This window comes from Porites lutea, chromosome 4, assembly GCF_958299795.1.
Source record: "Porites lutea chromosome 4, jaPorLute2.1, whole genome shotgun sequence".
Lineage (NCBI taxonomy): Eukaryota > Metazoa > Cnidaria > Anthozoa > Scleractinia > Poritidae > Porites > Porites lutea.
In genome coordinates, this window is record NC_133204.1 from 7,184,355 (window position 1) to 7,204,104 (window position 19,750).

General features: G+C 40.8%; 1 protein-coding gene across 1 annotated transcript in view; it reads left to right on the plus strand.

The window, feature by feature from the left end:
• LOC140935536 (dynein axonemal heavy chain 1-like) overlaps positions 1-19,421 on the plus strand; it is an 88,200-nt gene extending 68,779 nt beyond the window's left edge. Inside the window, exons 59-79 of the mRNA XM_073385096.1 lie at positions 1,673-1,918; positions 2,500-2,649; positions 3,831-3,991; positions 5,160-5,385; positions 6,178-6,288; positions 7,080-7,164; positions 7,711-7,862; positions 9,348-9,464; positions 9,715-9,797; positions 10,245-10,344; positions 10,424-10,627; positions 11,070-11,201; positions 11,512-11,682; positions 12,169-12,348; positions 13,825-14,001; positions 14,798-14,968; positions 15,537-15,812; positions 16,587-16,682; positions 17,171-17,281; positions 17,993-18,227; positions 18,784-19,421. Of these exons, the coding sequence (XP_073241197.1) occupies positions 1,673-1,918; positions 2,500-2,649; positions 3,831-3,991; positions 5,160-5,385; positions 6,178-6,288; positions 7,080-7,164; positions 7,711-7,862; positions 9,348-9,464; positions 9,715-9,797; positions 10,245-10,344; positions 10,424-10,627; positions 11,070-11,201; positions 11,512-11,682; positions 12,169-12,348; positions 13,825-14,001; positions 14,798-14,968; positions 15,537-15,812; positions 16,587-16,682; positions 17,171-17,281; positions 17,993-18,227; positions 18,784-18,905 (3,306 nt within the window). The 3' untranslated portion in view covers positions 18,906-19,421. The remainder of the gene's footprint in view (positions 1-1,672; positions 1,919-2,499; positions 2,650-3,830; positions 3,992-5,159; positions 5,386-6,177; positions 6,289-7,079; positions 7,165-7,710; positions 7,863-9,347; positions 9,465-9,714; positions 9,798-10,244; positions 10,345-10,423; positions 10,628-11,069; positions 11,202-11,511; positions 11,683-12,168; positions 12,349-13,824; positions 14,002-14,797; positions 14,969-15,536; positions 15,813-16,586; positions 16,683-17,170; positions 17,282-17,992; positions 18,228-18,783) is intronic.
• Positions 19,422-19,750: the final 329 nt, after the last annotated feature.

Here is a 19,750-nt window from a genome sequence, read left to right on the forward strand (position 1 = left end):
CTTAAAATGTCATGAATATTTTTTGTTTTCCTTCTAACCCTGTCTTAACTAGCTTTCACTCACTGTTTTTTTCGGTCTAACTTTGCATGATACTTTGTTTATCTCGTGAATTTAAGGAATAAAAAAGATGCGACAAAGATAGGGGGACATTTGCACGATAGCGTCATTTTTCTACTACGACCAGAATCCTTTTCGTTTTTCCTTTCTTATTTTAATTTCGTAATCTCAGTGTTAGATAACAAAAGCCCTTATTTGCACAAGAAAGCAAAACCCTGAAGGATTCTAGTCCTTCTAGTCAACTGACTTCATCCTCCTTCAAATGGCCTATTAGTCTTTTCGATACTTCATTGAACAATACTATAATGTTGACAGCCTTTTAAGTCTCTCGACGCCAGCTGGTAAGAATCGGTAAGAAGGTGATATTGCAAATATCTCACTTCTGCGTCCTGCGTCCCTGACGCATAAAAATCCCCAATGACGCAAAATAATTCATGGCATGCGTCCCTTAGGACGCAAAGATCGATCGATCGATCGATCTGAGCATGTGTATTTGTTGAAATATCCCGTTCGTGTAATTTCTGTGGTGGTTATTATGGCTGTTGTTTATCGATGCATATTTCTTTTAGCCTTTGTTGTGCTTTAAAATAGAGGGACTATATTTTAATTTCAGTATACTGTAATGCAGAGTTTTGGCAAGAGAGGATAAAGGCCCTTTATCCTCTCTTGGTTTTCAGGGGAACCCAACGAGAATATAGTTCAAAACCACTTAAACATAGCATTGTTGAACGTATTTCAGTATTTCAACGGTGGATATAGGCATATTTTTATCCCCTAAAAATTTTTTATCTGTTCGGATTTTCTAGCTGAAAGTCAAGTGATCCGAAAATTATAGGGATCAAAACTTACCTTTTCGAAAATTTCAGCCAGAAAAAAAGGCTCCCGAAAATTCTAGGTGACATTTTTAGGGTAAAAATCCGTTAAAAACGGGCAATTATACCATTTTTTAGATGTTCGAAAATCCTAGGAGAGGCAGGCAAGCAATTAATTTTACAACAAATGTTCCGAAAATTCCAGATCTCAAATTGTCTTCCGAACAGATATTTTCTAAAAATTGACGTTGGGTGCCCTTGGGTTTTGGAGACTGTCTTCAGATTAATTGTCTGGTTACATAAAGGCCCAAGCATTTTCAATTTCGGACTCGTAATTTTTTAACTGGGACTCATTGGTTCTGGACAGGGACACATGATTTTTCACAAGATGAGTCCCTGGACTCACCATAGCTATTTGTAACAAAGTTACTGGGGGTACCTCCCGCACCCGATCACGCTCTTTATTTACACACACACCTGACACACTTCCAGTTCGCTCTCTCCTTCGCAGGGGCCGGATTCCTTCATGTCGTAGGAGACTGGGGAGAGAAAAAAAGGAAAGCGCTCGGAGAGCCTCCAGTTCGCACGTCTATTCATTGAATGAATCGAGAAAATTTTAATTTTTTCACAGAGATTCCAGTCATTCAAGTCTAGTTCAATAACATTCAATTTATGTACTTTGCCTACGTATGTAGCTTTGTTGAAGAAAGGGCTGCTTTCGTATAAAACTGTCCTTGTTGTCCATTCTTGACAACACGAGCAAGCTGTCAGGAACCTCTGTATTAAAAGTCTGTATTTTTCAGGGAGAGTACCGCGTTTCTATGGTGGAAGAGTGGCTAAGAGAGTTAAGTGGCTTGGAAATTCCTCATTCGGACAACTGTAATCTTGTAGCAACGCTTGGTGATCCTGTTAAGATTCGTAACTGGCAGATTGCCGGTTTGCCTCGAGACACACTGTCGGTTGAGAATGGTGTTACTGTGCAGTATTCCCAAAGGTGGCCTCTGTTCATTGATCCGCAAGGCCAAGCTAATAAGTGGATTAAAAGCTTGGTAAGTGATCTCTACGTGGCAAGCGTTAAAAACGGACAAACCAGTGAGAAAATGCTAAGGGCGCACGAGGAAAGTGGACGCAGCCAGCTTGAAGGAAAGGGAAACATTGGGCGCGCGGAAATAAACGCGAGATCGCGTCCACCTCTCTCGCGCGCTCTTTGCCAGCTACCTCGCACACGCCTTCCAACTATTCTCTGGCAAGAATCTCTTCTAGTATACCGGGACGAAAAATACCAGTTCATCAGGTTACTTATTATTTTCAATGAATGTTGTCATTGTTTTTTAAAAAGCATTAAACAGCGCTTTTTCGTATTTGTTTCTATTAAAATCTTTCTCTGATGACTTAAATCATGTTGTGCAAAACGGGTCATTTTGGACACAGAAAATGAATACTGATGTGGAAGTACGATCTCCTTTTCCTTATTTTATCATTTCATGTTTTATGGTGCACTTAACGTTTAATTTTTATGATATTAAGAGAAAGTCAATTCTAAGTTGTTAAACAGTAAACAAAAGAAAATAAGCATAAGTATATGCAGTACCATTCTTGCTGAGTGGAACTTGTACACCGTGTTTATTAGGAGAAAGACGCGGGTCTTGATGTTATTAAACTCAGTGACAGAGATTTCTTACGAAGCTTGGAGAACGCTGTTCGTTTTGGCAAACCTTGTCTGCTGGAAAATGTTGGAGAGGAACTGGACCCGGCTTTAGAGCCTATTTTACTGAAACAGGCAAGTTGCAACAAAAATATCTGATCCACTTTTGTCAGCTAGTTTTGTTTTCATAATTATTGTTCTTCATTATATTAATATCTTATATAAATATTACTACATGTACAGTTTATTTATTTATTTATTTATTCATTTACAAAACGTCTTTCAAGACAAAAAGGGTGAATATCAGAGGTTTTGTCTCCATTTCAGTGCCCGTTAACTAACTTGGTGCTGTGTCATATCGGTGATGAGCTTTCTTAGGAAGCTCATCCTCAAAGGAACGTGACACAGTAGCCATCAGTAGAAATGTCCAGGTTGTGCTAGTCTTCAGTAATAGAGAGATTTAATTAGAGTCACGTTCACGTCAGATTCAAGTTGAGAATTTCTCATGAGAGAAAATGAGCAGATAAAAACAGGTCAAAACAATGCTTATGGATAAAAGCTGGTGTGAAACAACTAAAAATTTTGTTAAAGTAATGAACAGTAAACGACGAGAAAAGGGAAAACTTTAGATCACCTGGTCACCTGGTACAAATTCGCGTTTGCCGTTTGCCGTAACCGTGACTCTAAATCTCTCTAATATCTTTGCTCTCCAGTCCCTGTTATCTGATTGTTCATTGTCTATTGTTCGTTACTCAAGAATAAGGGCGGTGTGAAAGGGATAGTAAAGAAAGAAAGTTAGATTACTTTACTTGGTGTAGACTGTGAACAGTCCCTTTTCAGTTGATCGAGTCAATACTCGGCAGAACTGGAGATAGCGGAAAGGCTGAGAGAAGCGTTCACACCTCCTCACCAGTTTCCCCCACAGCTGGCCCTGGTTTCTTTTGTTGTCGTTCGCTTCGCACGATTTCCTCTCTCGCGCGACCATCGTGTGGGACTTTTTGCAGTCCTCACTTCGTGCAAAGCTTTTCGGAGCAGCGCATCCATATTTTGTTAATGCACTTTAGTATGCCTTACCAGCAACCTCGTTGCCAGGCTCCTCTCGTACTCGCCCCGGTGTCACTTTGATATGGGCATCCCCAAAACCCTAGTGGTAGGGGCATCCCCTGTAGCCCTAACCCTAACCCAATGGGAATGTGGATGCCCAAAACGCGGGAATGCCTATATCGCTGTTACATTGGGGGATGAGTAAAAGAGTAGCCTGGGACGAGGTTGCCTTACCAGCTCTAACAACAACACTTTTGATCCCCTTCTTTCAGACTTTCAAACAATCAGGCAGCACTGTGATCAAGCTGGGAGACGCCATTATTCCCTACCATGACGACTTCAAGTTTTACATCACATCCAAACTTCCCAACCCTCACTACACCCCAGAGGTTTCCACAAAAGTCACGATCGTCAACTTCACTCTCTCACCTGGGTAAGTTCATCTACAGCTCCAGTGGAAGTTTAATTTAGCTGATTTTTTTTCCTTTCGTAATACAGTTGAACCTCTCCATAACAGCCACCTTAAGAAAAGAAGAAAGTGGCCGTTGTAGAGAGGTTTAAACAAGAGTCAATGTATGGACTGTCCGCTAAAAGTAGAGGTTCGACTGTACTGATCTGGAACTAGAGGTTCGACTGTATCTACATTGTTTGCATGACGTAAATAAAATATCTACGGCAGATTTCCAGTTTGGCGGATGTAACTGAATTGCCGTTCCTTGAACGGTCCAAACGACGATCTGTGACATAGAGTCTTTGTATTTAAAACAGTAAAAATTTACAACCCAAAATCAAGCCAAAACTCTTTGGTATGGTTGATCATCACTTCCGCGCTGATTCATAAATCTTAAAAAATAGTTAAGTGTAAAATTGCAAATAAATGTCTTTCGTCTTTCTGTAGTAGGTGACCTTAGCCCATTTTCTCGAACTTAAGGATTATCTGAACATTTCGGACGATGCGACCCGCCAAAACGATTGAGTACACAGGTCCTGAACAATTTCCATAACACAGCATTATAGCTAGCCTTGCAACAAAACACCAAGTAGAGACTTTGCCTGAGATTTTTCTTATAAGCAAATTCGAGCTACTCCATGTCACTGTAAAATTGTAGGGTTTGAAGTCTCTCAAGCTCCTGTCATGCTCTCTGGACACAGCACATAATATTAATGGGTCTGTTTCACGAAACTTATCAAAATCCAAACCGTCGGAGCTGTCCACAAACTGAGTGGAACATAAAAATATCCGCTCAAAAAGTTAAAAAACGGTATAAATATCACAGCAAATACAAAGGGAGGCAAGGATGGACAAACTTGAGGAAGATTGAAACGGATTGCAGTCGTTTGGGTTTTGAAAGCTTGTTAGCCTAATCGTTTTTCAAAGTTCATTTTTGGAAATTTGTAACGTTTGATATGATATAATATTTGGCAGACATATTTGTTTGACTCGAAGCTCTAAGGTTGTCATTTACAAGCAATTTCTCTAGTTCCATACCCAAGTTCCCCCATACTCTAGTTCCAGGCCGCGTTATTGGAATTATTAGAAAAATGAACTCGACAGGTGTGACACAGCCCTTTTAATTCTGACAATAATCTATCTTCAATAGTGGCCTTGAAGATCAGCTGTTGGCTTTAGTTGTTGCCGAAGAGAGGCCCGATCTAGAGGAAGCCAAGAACCAGTTGATTGTTAGTAACGCTAAAATGAGACAAGAACTTAAGGAGATTGAAGACAAGATTCTTCACAAACTGTCGGCTTCTGAAGGAAGCCCTGTGGATGATACAGATTTGATTCAGACGCTGGAACAGTCCAAGGCAAAGTCTATGGAAATCAAGGTGACTTTTTATCTTATTTAATTCATAGTTTTCCAAACGTTTCCTTACGATTGAGTTGTTTTGGAGAAAGAAACACATGAATAAATGTTGTGTCACGTGGCTCTGACGTAGCACTGTCACACAAAGGATGGAACAGAAAATCAAATTTTTCACTGAGGTTCAAGGAGTTGTTTGTTTACTCGAATGATTTCGGCCCTGATTCGCGATCCCATGACTAGGCCAACACCCAGTGGGGCATGTGGTCGTCTCTAACACGTCAATTTATACTTCAGAGTTAATTCTCTGTTTCATTCTTTGGAGAAAAAAAGACTCTCTGGAAAATTAATCTTCCATCTGCGGACCAAAAAGTAGCCTCCCGTGCAGACTTTCTTAGGGCTTCGTCACGCGTTCCTTCGGGGAGGATTGCGTGACAAGCGAAAAAACGTACGTGTCGGAGGCTAACCAAAATGCGCCCAGGATACTAGAGGGTTTTCTGTTTTCTCGCGAGCGGCAAGATGCTCCAGTGTTGGGCAGATGGAAACCGGAAATCTCTGGTACCCACGGTAACCAAAGAGGAAAACTCGTAAAAAACTTGTCAATGTCTTATGTCTTCATTACTACGAAACAAAATGAAACATCATCTTTAGTAAAGTCACCTATTCATTATTGCTCGGTCTAAACTTCTTTGTGAAATTTCTTCCTTTCGATATAGTCATGGTTCGATATAGTCAAGGTTGTGTTCAAAAGTAAAATCGGTCATTAACAAGATTTGTTTTCTTGTTTTATTTTTATTTTATTTTTTCTATTTTTCAGGCTAAAGTGGTGGTAGCTGAACAAACAGAAAAAGATATCGACGAGACACGAAGCCAGTATATTCCTGTAGCAGTCAGAACGCAGATTCTTTTCTTCTGTACTTATGACCTGGTAAGAAACTTGTTTGCTTGTTGTCTTTTTTATAAAAAAAACTATAAATAGAGACCTAAATGTTCACGGTGTATTGAGATACGAACAAAATAGAGAAAAAATCCTGCTTGCGTTGTGTACTCAGGGTCTGGAAGGGGGGGAAGTGGCCTGCGAGCAAGCTCTCCGGGGCGCCCTACCGGCAGGGCGGGTCTCTCCTTCCTTTTCCCGCCCCGCCGCCAGAGAGCCCCTGAGAGCTTGCTCGCAGGCTAGTGGGGGAAAGCTGATCTCGCATTCCCGTTCCTTTTTCAAGACAATCCCACATCCCACACATCTATCATCTCTATCCCGTCCCAAGATTTGAGCGAATCCCGCTTCCCAAGTAGCAGATCCTACTTACGACTAGAATCCAGTAGCTGGAATCTGGAAATCATGACGTGGAATGCAGAATCCAAGACTGTCTTGGATTCTCTTACGTGGGGTGCAATTACTTGTGAATGACAAAATCACAGGTTTTTGTCAAATAAGTTAGTCTCTCTTGCACTATATATCGTTACAAACAAAAAACTTAACTTTGGAAAACTTTTAGGCCAATAAGTTTTCAAAAACCACAATTGCAGACAGTTTCAACCCTTTTAAAGCTTGTTCTCCCTTGCCTTCTTTTGTATCTACTGTGTTATTTATACTTGCTTGCAATGTTTCGATCTCTTATTTTTTATTTTTCACTCAATTTGGTGACAGCTCTCACTGTTTGATTTTTGGTATATTTCATGATATAGCTCCTTTGATATAAGAAAAAATGATGTCTTTTCTAGGCCAACATAGATCCCATGTACCAGTATTCTTTGGAATGGTTCATTGGTATTTTCCTCAACAGCATCGCCAATGCTGATGCTTCAGGTACACTGCGAGAATTATTGTTTATCGCCTGTCCAGTCGTTCGTTATGGATGGAAAGTTAACCAACATTTTTCTATTGTGTAACCTACCACCTTAGCAAAATATCCTTGGGACACTTCTGATTGCCTTGCTTCTTGTATACCCCTCTTCCCTCTACAGTGTTGTTTGAAGGGAGCATTTTACAAAACACGAGCTATTATTCATTGGGGGGGGGGGGGGGGGGAGGGAAGGGGGTATGGGCAAGGGATGGCATAGTGATAAGAGCACTCGCCTCCTACCGATGTGGCCCGGCTTCAAATACTGGCGTCGACGCCAGGGTTGAGTTTGTTGTTGGTTCTCTCCATTGCTCCGAGAGATTTTTCTCCAGTTTCCCCCTCTCCTCAAGAACTCCTATTTTGTCAGATATTGCAGTTGATGACTCCGTGTCCTCCAGTCTTGGTTACACGTATGTCCAACACAGTTGGGTGAATTTGTAGACAAAAAATTATAAAGAAGCGATCGGCCTACCTCTCTGCCCTTTCTTATTCAATGTCTTCAATTGTTTCAGATAACCTGGAAAAGCGAATTGATAACATCAACGACTACTTTACGTTCAGTTTGTACTCAAACGTGTGCCGGAGCTTGTTTGAAAAGGACAAACTCTTGTTCTCCTTTCTGGTTTGCGTCAGAATCCTCATGAACGAAAACAAGATCAACATGGTCAGTGCATGTTTGCATTTTCTTACTTATTCTTTTCAGTTTAGATTTTCCGATCACTTTACCAATACCCGCGCGCCAGATATGCAGATCACGTTGCTTGGAGTATTCCATTACTGTAATGATGAATATTATGAACCACGGAATGAAAAGATTAATGCAAAGAACATCATGATTGCAGTTAAAGACGCAACTTAAAATTCAGGGTCGCTGTGATTGGAACCCTGACCTCTGCGATACCGGGTGCAGCGCTCTAACCAATTGAGATAAGCCAACTGGGAGCTGAGAAATTTTTCCGTCCTTCTAATCGCAACTGCATAAGTTGCGTCCTTAACTGCGATGATCTTTCTTACATTTATTTATTCCATTTCTCTTTACAAACTTGCCTCCAGATCCCTCGTCAGCGGTTTTTGTCACTTAACATACAATGACGTACCTTTTCGTCGAGACCTCCTCTCATTAGATGGTAGAGGCGTTGACACACAACAATCCTCTTCAGGGCTACACTCACTCGGGCGAACGTATTCAAAACACTTATCACATCCCGTCATGTTTTAGAACAGAAATTGTTTTATGATTTTGGTAGCCTTGTCCATTGTTTTCTCTGTTTGTCATTTTAAATGTGGAGAAACAGTGGAGACCAGACTGTAGAGTAATGTTTATGCTCATGTGCTAGCAAGCAAGCCCAGAAAGCTCATCTACCTATAAATAAGGAAAATGTATAAAATCATCGCTTTTCATCTCCCTGTAATTTTAGTCCTGACATCTCCCAGTATGTTCTTAGGGCGCTTTCCATTTGTCACAACTGACCGGCCAGACCATTCCCATCGCAGTGATAATTTTTCTTTTAATCAAAACTCTTCGGCCAGATCAGTCAAATCCTAAATATTATGCACGAAGGAGATGGTTTTTCAGCAAAAACTCTTGGAAAAAGCCTTTTCTCATTTTCAAACTGTCTGGTCGGGCAATGGTCCGGCCGGCCAGTTCTGACAAATGGAAAGCGTCCAAAGTGTTGCAGATGGAGCGATCACAAAATGCTCGACACAAGATTGGCACAGCCCGGCGAGTAGAGCCTTCTTTTGTCTTCTTGAGGGAGGAGGATAAAGAGGAGGCTCCGCCCGAATCGCGTCAAGCCTTTGAGTTCGCCGCTGCCCGAATTCTGGACTTGTCATTCATGTTTTCTCTCGTCAAACTAGTTTTTTCGAGTGCGAAGATCCTTTTATTAACAAGCCGGTGGTCATAACTGAGCCCGCTGTAGCAAGCGCACGGATTACATCCTAGCAATATGCCGCGCATGCTCAACAAAGCTCTTACTTGACTGATGTAGAGTCTTTCTCGAGTACGCTAAAATCGAACAAGCGAAAGAAAGCATCACCTGGCAGGATAGAAAGGGCACTGAACGGATAACGACCAAAAATATCTTCTAGAACAACAAGAAACGTCTGATAGTTGTTGCTAAAATAACACATTTTTATCGTTCTCTTTTAGGACGAGTGGCGTTTCTTATTGGCTGGCGGCTCTACAGTCCCCAAGGAAATCGAGAACCCCGCTCAAGACTGGCTGTCCGACAGGGCCTGGTTCGAGATACTCCGACTTCCGGTTCTTGTAAGTCTGTGGATGAATTTTGTATTCAACCGTTTTTCTTTACCAAATGATGATATCATGTGAGTAACAACATCGAGTTTCTTCACTTTTGTTGTAGATATAAACACCACACAATATGTCCACACAGACGTACAAAGACGATCTTCTGATTTAAAAATTTCTGTAAGACTACCAAACTGCCATTATTGTAAAACATACAGTCACGACAACTAGCATGATTGCATGACGAATTTTCGTTATTTTTTTTCAGCCCAAATTCGCCAATTTTGCTGAGGATTTCAAGAACCACATTGACGGATATCAACGAATGTTTGACAGTGTGGATCCACATCGGTAAATAACAATTATGAAGTAGTTTACATAAAGCAGTTCTCTTCTCTGGGTAATAAATGTAACAAATAAGTTATTTCTGGAAGAGGAAACAAGTCTCATAGTTTTGAGGCATCTCCTACTAGAAACGGGCAAAAGCCCCACTGAAGTGGTTAGATCAAGGTGAAGGGACGTCATAAATCTATCACTATTTTAAAGAAACAATGTTATTCCAACGTGCGAGAAAAAAGTTTTGGCTCATTACTAAAAGAGTGCTTTTCATGCCTCAACTTCGACCATTACTTTTGGCAAGATTTAAATCTAGAGGACTTGGAAATTCTATGCCTTGCCGTTGAGTGCAAATACAACTTAAAGGATAATATAACTTGTGCTAATCTGTTCATTCTATATTCATGATCAAGTCCTCATTAGGACAATTTTTATAACTTGTGCTGCTTCGTATTTCTGCAGTGAGCCTTTACCCGAGCCGTGGAACACCGACCTGGATGCCTTTCAGAAACTTCTCGTTCTGAAATGTCTACGAGCCGATAAAGTCACCAATGCAATGCAGGTTAGAAAAAAAAACAGTAGTCTAAAGGCGGTCGTAATTTTGATAAACGTGAACCAGGTGTTTTTTTCCTTTTTTGCAGGATTTTGTGTCGGAAAATCTTGGTCAGCGGTTTATTGAACCACAGACTTCAGACTTGTCTCTTGTGTTTAAAGATTCCTCGCTCACCACTCCACTCATCTTCGTCTTGTCCGTCGGAACTGATCCTGCCGCCGACCTGTACAAATTTGCTGAAGAAATGAGATTTTCAAAGAAATTGAGCGCTATTTCACTGGGTCAGGGACAGGTAGGTCACTTGTTTAAAAGTTGCTATCTAGAAAAATCGGTACGCAAGGTGTGTATGTGCTACTGTGGTCCCTGTACGATCGCAACCTACAGGCATGAAAAGCGAGAACATCTGGCGACTCAGATAATTCAAACAGATTGGTAATGATGGACTCTCCTAAGGGATCTTTGAGCGCGAGAATGAAAGTAAAAACGTCGAGCAATCTAACGCTAGCTCAAGAGAGGTGGGAGTTGACCCAAGCGTGGTCACGCGTGAGAGAAGGACTAAAAAAATCGTGGTTTTGTGCAAGCTGTGGTCGCAACGAACGGTGATCACATAGAAGATTTCCTGCATGTTGTAGATAAGGACAAAACATGTCAATAACCAGAACTCTTTGAAAGATTGTTGTAAATTAAGTGCAGAAAGACAGGACAATAACCTTTCCCCCTGTCAACTTCTCTAGGGCCCTCGTGCCGAAGCTATGATGCGCTCAGCAATGGAGCGCGGAAAGTGGGTCTTTTTCCAGAACTGTCACTTGGCCCCCAGTTGGATGCCATCTCTGGAGAGGCTTGTAGAGAACATTGACGTGGACAAGGTACAGAATAATGCTATGAGTACACCTCGTGCTCTGTTAATTGTACAGGACTGCCAGAAGCCGAAGAAAAAAGTATTCACAGTCAGATAAATGTCAAACATTTTACTCTGAGTCAGAAAAAAAAATATCTGGAGAAACGTGAGCCAGAACTACATATTTACTCATCAAGCACGAAAACTTGGTTAAAAGACGGCCGTAAGGGGTCCATAGAGGCCGCCACTGTATTAGCCTTTTTCAATTGTGTTCTTTAAGCAAGCTTAATTTTACATCTCAAATTTTAAGGCGGTTGATGTATCAAATTTATCGACAGGTTCATCGCGATTTCCGCCTGTGGTTAACCAGCATGCCTAGTCCCAAGTTTCCAGTCTCCATTCTACAGAATGGTTCAAAAATGACAGTGGAGCCTCCAAGGGGGATTAAGGCCAATCTGCTGAGGTCATTCACTGGATTCAGTGACGAGTTCTATGCTAGCTGTAAGAGGGTGAGTACACTGTACAGACCAGATATCTGTTTCTGTTTTGCATTCCGCACAAGTTACAGTGTTACATAAGTGCTAATTAACTCCCACGAGAGCATTTTAAAGCATGAGTAGGACAGATACGACCATAAGGCATCAGAAACGAACTAAAACAGCAGAATGCCATACCAGCTTTTTTGACTCACGTTCAAAGTTTAGTGAACTTCAGTGTACAGACCTTAGCAGTTAACGGAGTACAGATTAAACCGAGAGTTCAAGAACTGGCGTGAGACTTCTCTTCAACAGGGCATACAACATGTATTCAAATCAGAAGCACTTTTCATCTGCGTTTGCACATGTTTTAAGTTCTACATTTTTCCTCAAAGTTTAGAATGCATTTTCCCGAGTCGAGATCTCGAACACGAGAGAGGGTTTTTCTAGGGGCTCATCGCCATGAGAATAATTGACAAGAATGGTCAATACTTATAATACCTTTTTCTCTTTTTGTAGGAAGAGTTCAAATTTCTTCTTTTCTCTCTGTGTCTTTTCCACGGTGTTACGTTGGAGAGAAGGAAGTTTGGAGCGCTTGGTTTTAACATTCCTTACGAGTTTACCACTGGCGACTTAAGGATCTGTATCAGTCAACTGAGTATGTTCCTAGAAGAATATGAAGGAGTGGTACCCTTTAAGGTAAATTGCTTTCATTTTTTCGTGCTGTCAACTCTCCCAGATAATCCGGAAGACTCCAGATTTTGAACCGTATTTCCCGGTCTCCAGATTAGAGTCTTAAATCTCACGGATAATTGCCGAAGTTTGCCATTTCTTGTAGACTCGACTGTCTGACAATGAAATTTCAAATATTTTGCGTTGTTTGAGCTATTTTACTGTTAACATCGAACGCTTCCCCTCATAAACTCCGGTATGCCATTGTAATGTAAGCAATAACGTGATTGGTGCGAAGTAAACCAATCAGGTCAAATGGTACAATTCCAACAACATCTTTTTTCAGAAATGTCGTCATGTGCTGTGCATTATGACGTCATCTATCATTCCTTCCCTATCAATTCTCAATATTTAAAGACGTGGGGGGTTGACAGCCCTGTTTACTTGAAACACAGTGTTTCATCCGATATTCTACCATCACTAGAGAAGTGGCTGTCCAGTTCATTTTGATAATAATCAGTGGCAATAAGGCGTCCTTATTCGCTATTGAGCATGAGAAATTACTTTTGAATGACAAAATCACAGTTTCGTTTCAAACTAAAATGTTTCCCAAGTGTTATATTAAACGTTACAAACAACAGCAACGAACCTTGAGATACTGTAAGGCCAACAAGTTTTCAAAAACCACAATTGCAATCCGTTTCAATCTCAAGTCTTCAAGTTTGTCCATTCGTGCCTCCTTCTGTATTTGCTGTATTATTTATACCTCTTTTTGTTATTTGAGCGTTTTTTTTTATGTTTAACACGGGTTTGTGGTGTTTTGCACTGCTTGAATTTTGATAAATTTCGTGACACAACTCCTTTAAGCCTTTAGAGTAATCAGCATGCAAATTCTCCCTGTAATATCTGTGCTTTACAAAACAAAGTGGTCGCGAGAATTACGGACTATGGTCACACAGGATGAAATTCATTGATACTTTAGCAACTTCCCCTCGCTTGGGGACAACAAAAGAGAAATTAAATTTTGATTTTAAATTCTTTTAAGACTCTTAAAAACGAACCTTACTAGCCTTCACAACGCAGGCTGTTGTAAACGCTTGATGTTGTACAGTATTTGGCAATTTGTACAATAGTTTGAGCCCCCGGTTTGGTAAAAACGCTCTAAATTTCTTTCTAATTGCAAGCCCTTACTTCAAGTGGGCAAATGTAAATCGCAAATAAATACATAATTGGTTCAGGAGTTCACGAGCTTAAAAAACGAAGGATGCCTGGTAGACAAAATTCTGGTCATTACAATCTATTGTGTTTGGAACGTTTTGTTATAGTCTGAATTGACGAAAGCGTGACGCGGCCTGCGCGCAAGCCCTCCATCGCGAAAAAACGCCGCCCCTTGGCTGCGCTCTCGTCTCCTTTCGCGTGCTGCTCTCGCGTGACTTCTCGCAACTCCACCAAATTGAGAGTTTGCTCGCAGGTTAAGCTTGACGTTTGTCTTTCTTGTTGTAGGTTTTAAAATACACCGCTGGTCACATCAATTACGGTGGGCGCGTAACCGACGATTGGGATAGGCGCTGTATCATGAATATCTTGAATGATTACTACTCGCCTGATGTGCTCAGTGATGAACACAAGTTTTCTGAATCAGGGATTTATCATCAGCTACCTCTTACAGCTGATCATGAGGTATATTTAATAGCAGCTTTAGTCTGTGAACACCCGGCTTCTTCTCTTCTGAAAGGTTTACCTTTGAACCAGTAGGCCACTTCCGAGTTCCAAAAACCCTCACTTTCAAAATGAGGCTAGGTGCACAACCTTTCTTGTGAAAATGAGTTTATTTGCATGAGAATGAAAAAATAATGATTTCCATATCAATGGCTGAGCACCTACCCTCGTTTTGAAACAGAGGCCCGGGGGAACTCGGAAATGGCCTACTGGGTATACACAGATTTTATTAGAAACTGGTTCCTTTTTAACAACAGTTCCCGAGTTTTGTATTTTATTTCAAGAGAAAGTGGTCCTTGAGTTCTTCCTCTGGTCGTTCTTACAAATTGAAATCACAAAAATGTCTCACTCACTCTACTTACGAATGTAAAATGATTATTACAATTTCGTATCCTAAGTGCCTCATAGAATAATTGTTGGCGACTACATGGTGCATCAACTGCAAGGCAAAAGCGTTCTTCAAGGATATGTTAATTGCCCAGTTCTATTGAAGTAGGAGAAACGTTAGAAGCCTACGAAAGGGAATGAATCATATCACATTCTTCCATTTAAGTTACACTGAGGCTCTATTACGTCTAGATAAGGCTCTATTACTCTATTGTAGATATTACACACAAATTTTTACACTGATGAAATAGCCTTAGCCGTATGTGATCTTATGTCTAAAGGAGACACAATGTACTTTTGTATGCCACCTTATTCCAGAAACATTTTTCGGAATAAACTTTTATTAACATGTGAAGTTTGTTTTTCACAGCATTATCTCCGTTACATTCGTGGTCTACCCATCAACGATACCCCGGAGATATTTGCTCTTCACGAGAACGCCAACATCACGTTTGCTCAGAATGAGACTTTTAGTTTGCTTCGAGGAATACTCAAGATGCAGCCACGGTCATCATCCGGCTCTGGCAGGTCAAGAGAGGAGGTGTGTATAGGAATAGGGTAGCATGCAATGTAGTCGCTTACTCTTGGAGCCGGGTGACGGGGCGGGGGGTGGGGGTGGGGAATGAAAAGTCAAAGAAGCAGGGAGGGAGCAAGACTCCCTATCCTTGTCCCCATCTTGTTGGTCGCTTTTTAGACCTTCCCATTCTTCCTCCGTTGTAAAGTCCAAGACGGCGACTAAAGGCTAATACAGGACATACGGAGAGTTCCCTTGCCCGAAAAGGCCTGCACTGCAGACTAGAATGGGAAACTTATAACCTTGCTAATCACTGTAATGCACCAGATTTAAATCCACAACATGCTATGTCCGAAAACACAGGCAGCCTCTCCTCCTAGCGTAGTGGGCATGTGCAGTCGTTGCCATGCGCGGTAAAACTGAACAGGTAACGAGTTGGTTTCACTTCTAGTTGTCCAGAAGAAAGTGTTTCAACCTTTCATTTTCACTGTCAGACTATTTCCTCTCTTGAATTGAAAGTTTATAAAAAGGAAAATCGTATTTTGTTATTTCCAGATACTTTTCTTTTTTGTGCTAAACGGAGTTTGCTTCCTAGGTGATGGAAGAAGCTGGTCGCAGTATCCTGGAAAAAGTTCCACAGCCCATATCTGTTTCAATGGTAATGGAGAAACACCCGGTGCGGTATGAAGAGTCAATGAACACAGTGTTGATCCAGGAAGTTATTCGGTACAATAAACTGTTAGTGACCGTCAGACAGACACTAAACGACCTGCTCAAGGCTCTCAAGGGTCTGGTAGTGATGTCACAAGCGTTGGAGACAATGGCAAACAGTATTTATAACAACGCTGTACCTGATTTGTGGGCTAGTAAGGTATGTAAACACCAATAAAGATCGAAGTGATTATTTTACCATTTTAACTCGAGTCTAGTTGATAAAAATACTCGTTGTTCTCGCCGCAACTTCGTGATTGTCTAATCATTTTTTATTAGTAATGGTAATAGGACTGAGTGGAGTCCAATTCGGTCTGTAATCATACGAGTGATTAACAAAATCGGACGACCGCGTAGCGGGAGTCCGATTTGTTTAATCACGAGTATGATTACAGACCGAATTGGACGACACGAAGTTCTGTTACCAATTAATCATAACTTTAACAAAATTTGTGACATAATAGGCTATTTTTTAAATCAAAACTCAAGAAATTCCGAGATTTTTATTGCTAGCAGTGAAAAAAAAAGCCATTTAAGCGCGCGCGTGATGGCGCGTACTGTCCTATTAAACTGTCAAATTAAGGCTGAAATCAGGGCAGTTGATAGCCAATCAGATTTGACAATTTTGCTATAGTTATGATTATTATTTTTATACGACGAATGACGCAAGGCTTCCACATCATAACATTTGGTCCAATTTTGCTTGTTGTGAAAAATTAACCCTGTAAGAAACCGAGAAATATTTAAGTCAATAATGAAGTCTATTTTACGTTAATTCAGTGAGTATTTACCTGGGCGGAGCGCCAAGTAAAGGATTTGCGACTCTCAGGAATGGTTTCAAAGTTGCTTTTTTTGGGACAAGATTGGGCACGCAAGTTCGTGACTTTTCGGTTTGTTTAAACTTGTTACACTATATCGATGTGTTCGTTTCCAGGCCTACCCATCGCTTAAACCGCTGGCCTCTTGGGTAACTGATCTGGTGGCTCGCGTTCAGTTTATTGACAAGTGGATCGATCATGGAATTCCTCCAGTAAGTAACATACCTCAGTCTCCTTTTATTTATCTCCCTCCAAGTGACGTAGCTTCTCTTTATCGAAGTTTCTTTTAAGTTGATGGCCAAAAAAAAATTCATCAATGTTCTTCAAATATATAACTATATAAACTTTGCTTCACGCTATTTGCTCTTTTTGAAAAGCTAAAATATGTCTTCGCATCGATTGAATTCCAAAAATAATGGTCCAGTTTTGTTAATTAACGCTATATTTAGGCGTTGAAAGTGTTTGCTGTCATCTGGTGCTTATACGGACGGTAAGGATGGACATAGATTGAAATGCCATGCCCGAAAAAAATCTTCAAAAAATATTATGTTTAGTGCTCCCAGATCAAATTTGTTGGATATCTCCTTCATATCTCTACAGGAGTTTTTGCCGTTTGGGTAATCGTACTGAGTAAGATAACAATATCCTCGTAGCCCTGTTAAATATTCTTTACTGAGTTTTTGGGGTTATTTTTTGGCAGGTCTTCTGGATATCAGGATTTTTCTTCCCTCAGGGATTTCTGACTGGGACTCTTCAGAATTACGCAAGGTCCTCCTCCATATCAATCGATGTCATAACATTTGACTTTGAGGTAACTACAAGTTGTGAGAAACGTCAGTTGTTTTATGGGGAAAACTAAAATGAAGCAGTAATTTAACAAAGTCGTGGATAATTGTTTTAATTTAACCTGACATTCACTCAAGAGTTGTGATATTTTGAGAGGGTTTATTTCATTTGTCTCCGTGAAAAAAGACAACCGCCTTGGAATTCTTAATGGTGAAGTTCACGAATACATGTAGTACTCCACAAACATTTCACGAACGTATGCAGCACTTTGCCAAAGGGTTAATAGTAAAGGCCTCTTATTTCAGGTCGGTCGCACGAAAGAACTATCTCGTTAACAAACTTGAGGCCAGCTGTGCGCTAACTGTACCCTTTCTTGTAGCTCTCCATTAGTGCACCACTTAAACTATGGTAAAACGAGCAACAAAAACGTGCAACTTGTTTTGCAGCATTACTAGAGAACCTGTTATATAGCGATGTTGCGCGTTTACCACCCACGTGCAAACCTGTCTTGCAACCACTACAGGTTGCTGCAAGTTGCGTGAATACTGACTTCTGATTGGATAAAATTACACTGGAGTCATGCCGTACACGGTAGAAATACTCTCTACTTTCTGCAACAACCTGATTGGTTGCAAGACAGGTTTTAATGTCACGGTGGGTGCAGAACGAGGTGCACGTTTTTTTGTTTCCCGTTTTTCGGTACCTTTAGTGTTGTTTGTGGTTTTTCTCTTAACAGGTGATGAAGAAAACTGAAGCAGAGCTGACCTCGCGTCCAAGTAACGGCTGTTTCATCCGAGGGCTTTTCCTTGAAGGCGCCAGGTGGGATTATGATAAACACGAGCTGGCCGAGTCTCGACCAAAGGAATTGTACACTGATATGCCGATCATCTGGTTAAAGCCGACTGCCAACCGAGAGAAACCCGAGAAGGGCATTTACGAATGTCCAGTGTATAAAACATTGACCCGAGCCGGTAAGTTTTGTTATCATGTCGTTGAGATTCTACTTCAACAAGTGAGCCGCTTGTATCGCTGCTTGTTTTGCAAATAAATCGATATGTTACGTTATCTTCTAGAAAATAAACAGAAGTCAGTTAAGGCTGTACAGTGTATCGTTTGATTTGAAAATCGCGCACTTAGGCCATGTCCATACGAATCCGAACATTTTTGAGACCGCACTTTTTTACCCCGATTCGTGTGGACGGGGCTCTATTCCACTCTGAAGGGCGGTTTCAAAAAGATGCTCATTCACGAGTTTCGTGTGGGCGGCGAAAAGGTCGATTCGTGAAAAAAAATATGCGGCTTCAAAAGTATCCGGGTTCTTGTAGGGGTAGAGTCATACGCAACACACGCGAATAGCTGTCCTAATTGCTTGTTAGACTGTTTTTGGTTGGACCTTAAAACAATAAAAATTTCAACGGGCAAATGCGGCGGTAAACTTCCACTGCACGGATCACCAGTGATTTCAAAGTGGATATAATAAGTGTGGACATGGCCTCATTTACATTCTTTTGTTTTATTGACCCCTAGGTACTCTGTCTACAACGGGACATTCGACAAACTTTGTTCTTCCAGTGGAGGTACCAAGCAACCAGCCACAGCGACACTGGATCAAAAGAGGAGTGGCTCTTATGTGTGCGCTCAACTACTAAAATATCGCGCATTGTATGGAATGACTTAGGTACAACAACAGCTTCAGGTTGTTTTCAGCATCCCCATTTTATCATTCGTACGTTGTAGTTGTTTTGAAATATTAAGAAGCTTGGAATATTTGTCAACTGTGCAGAGAGTAGTGCTCGCTATTCATGTTTGACTTTTACCATCGTGTGTTGCGTAGTAAAGCAGCTTTAAATGAGGCCTTGAATAAGTGTCCGGTTGTTTTGTTACAAAATCGTTCCGCCACAAGTCTACTTGGGGAGCTTCTAGATTTATATTTTTGTTGATCAACCTTTGTATTTATTTATTTATTTAGTGATTTTCATACTCTTGTGTGTAAACGTGCATGGCGGATACTTGTCTGAATTCATTCTTTCACAAATTTCATCTGGTTGTGTTATAAAAAAAAAAAGGAAAAGGAAAAGAGTGTAAATATTGCTCATTGCACTAAGTGCGACATTGTAAAATTCTGAAGAAGTTTTGAATAAAATTAACGTGTATATTGAGTCGGAGTTTATTACCATTTATTGTTTTCCAGCAAACACCCCAAGTAACGAACGGATCATTATCACACCTAACGTTTTTTTAATAAAGCTACGTGCAAACGGACGCAACAACTCCTAACTTCGTTGGGCCAAAGATCACGGAACAAAGGAAATGTTGGGAGTTGTTGGCTGAAAAGTTTGACCGGTTTCAAATTTTCAACATGTAATATCCAACAATTTAGCGTCCGTTTGCACGAAGCTTAACGTTAAGCAGACGACGCTATCTCATTTATTCCTGGTTGTCGCGTATGCGAGGTCTATAATTTTGTCGGAATTCGCATCGCGCGTGACGCCCA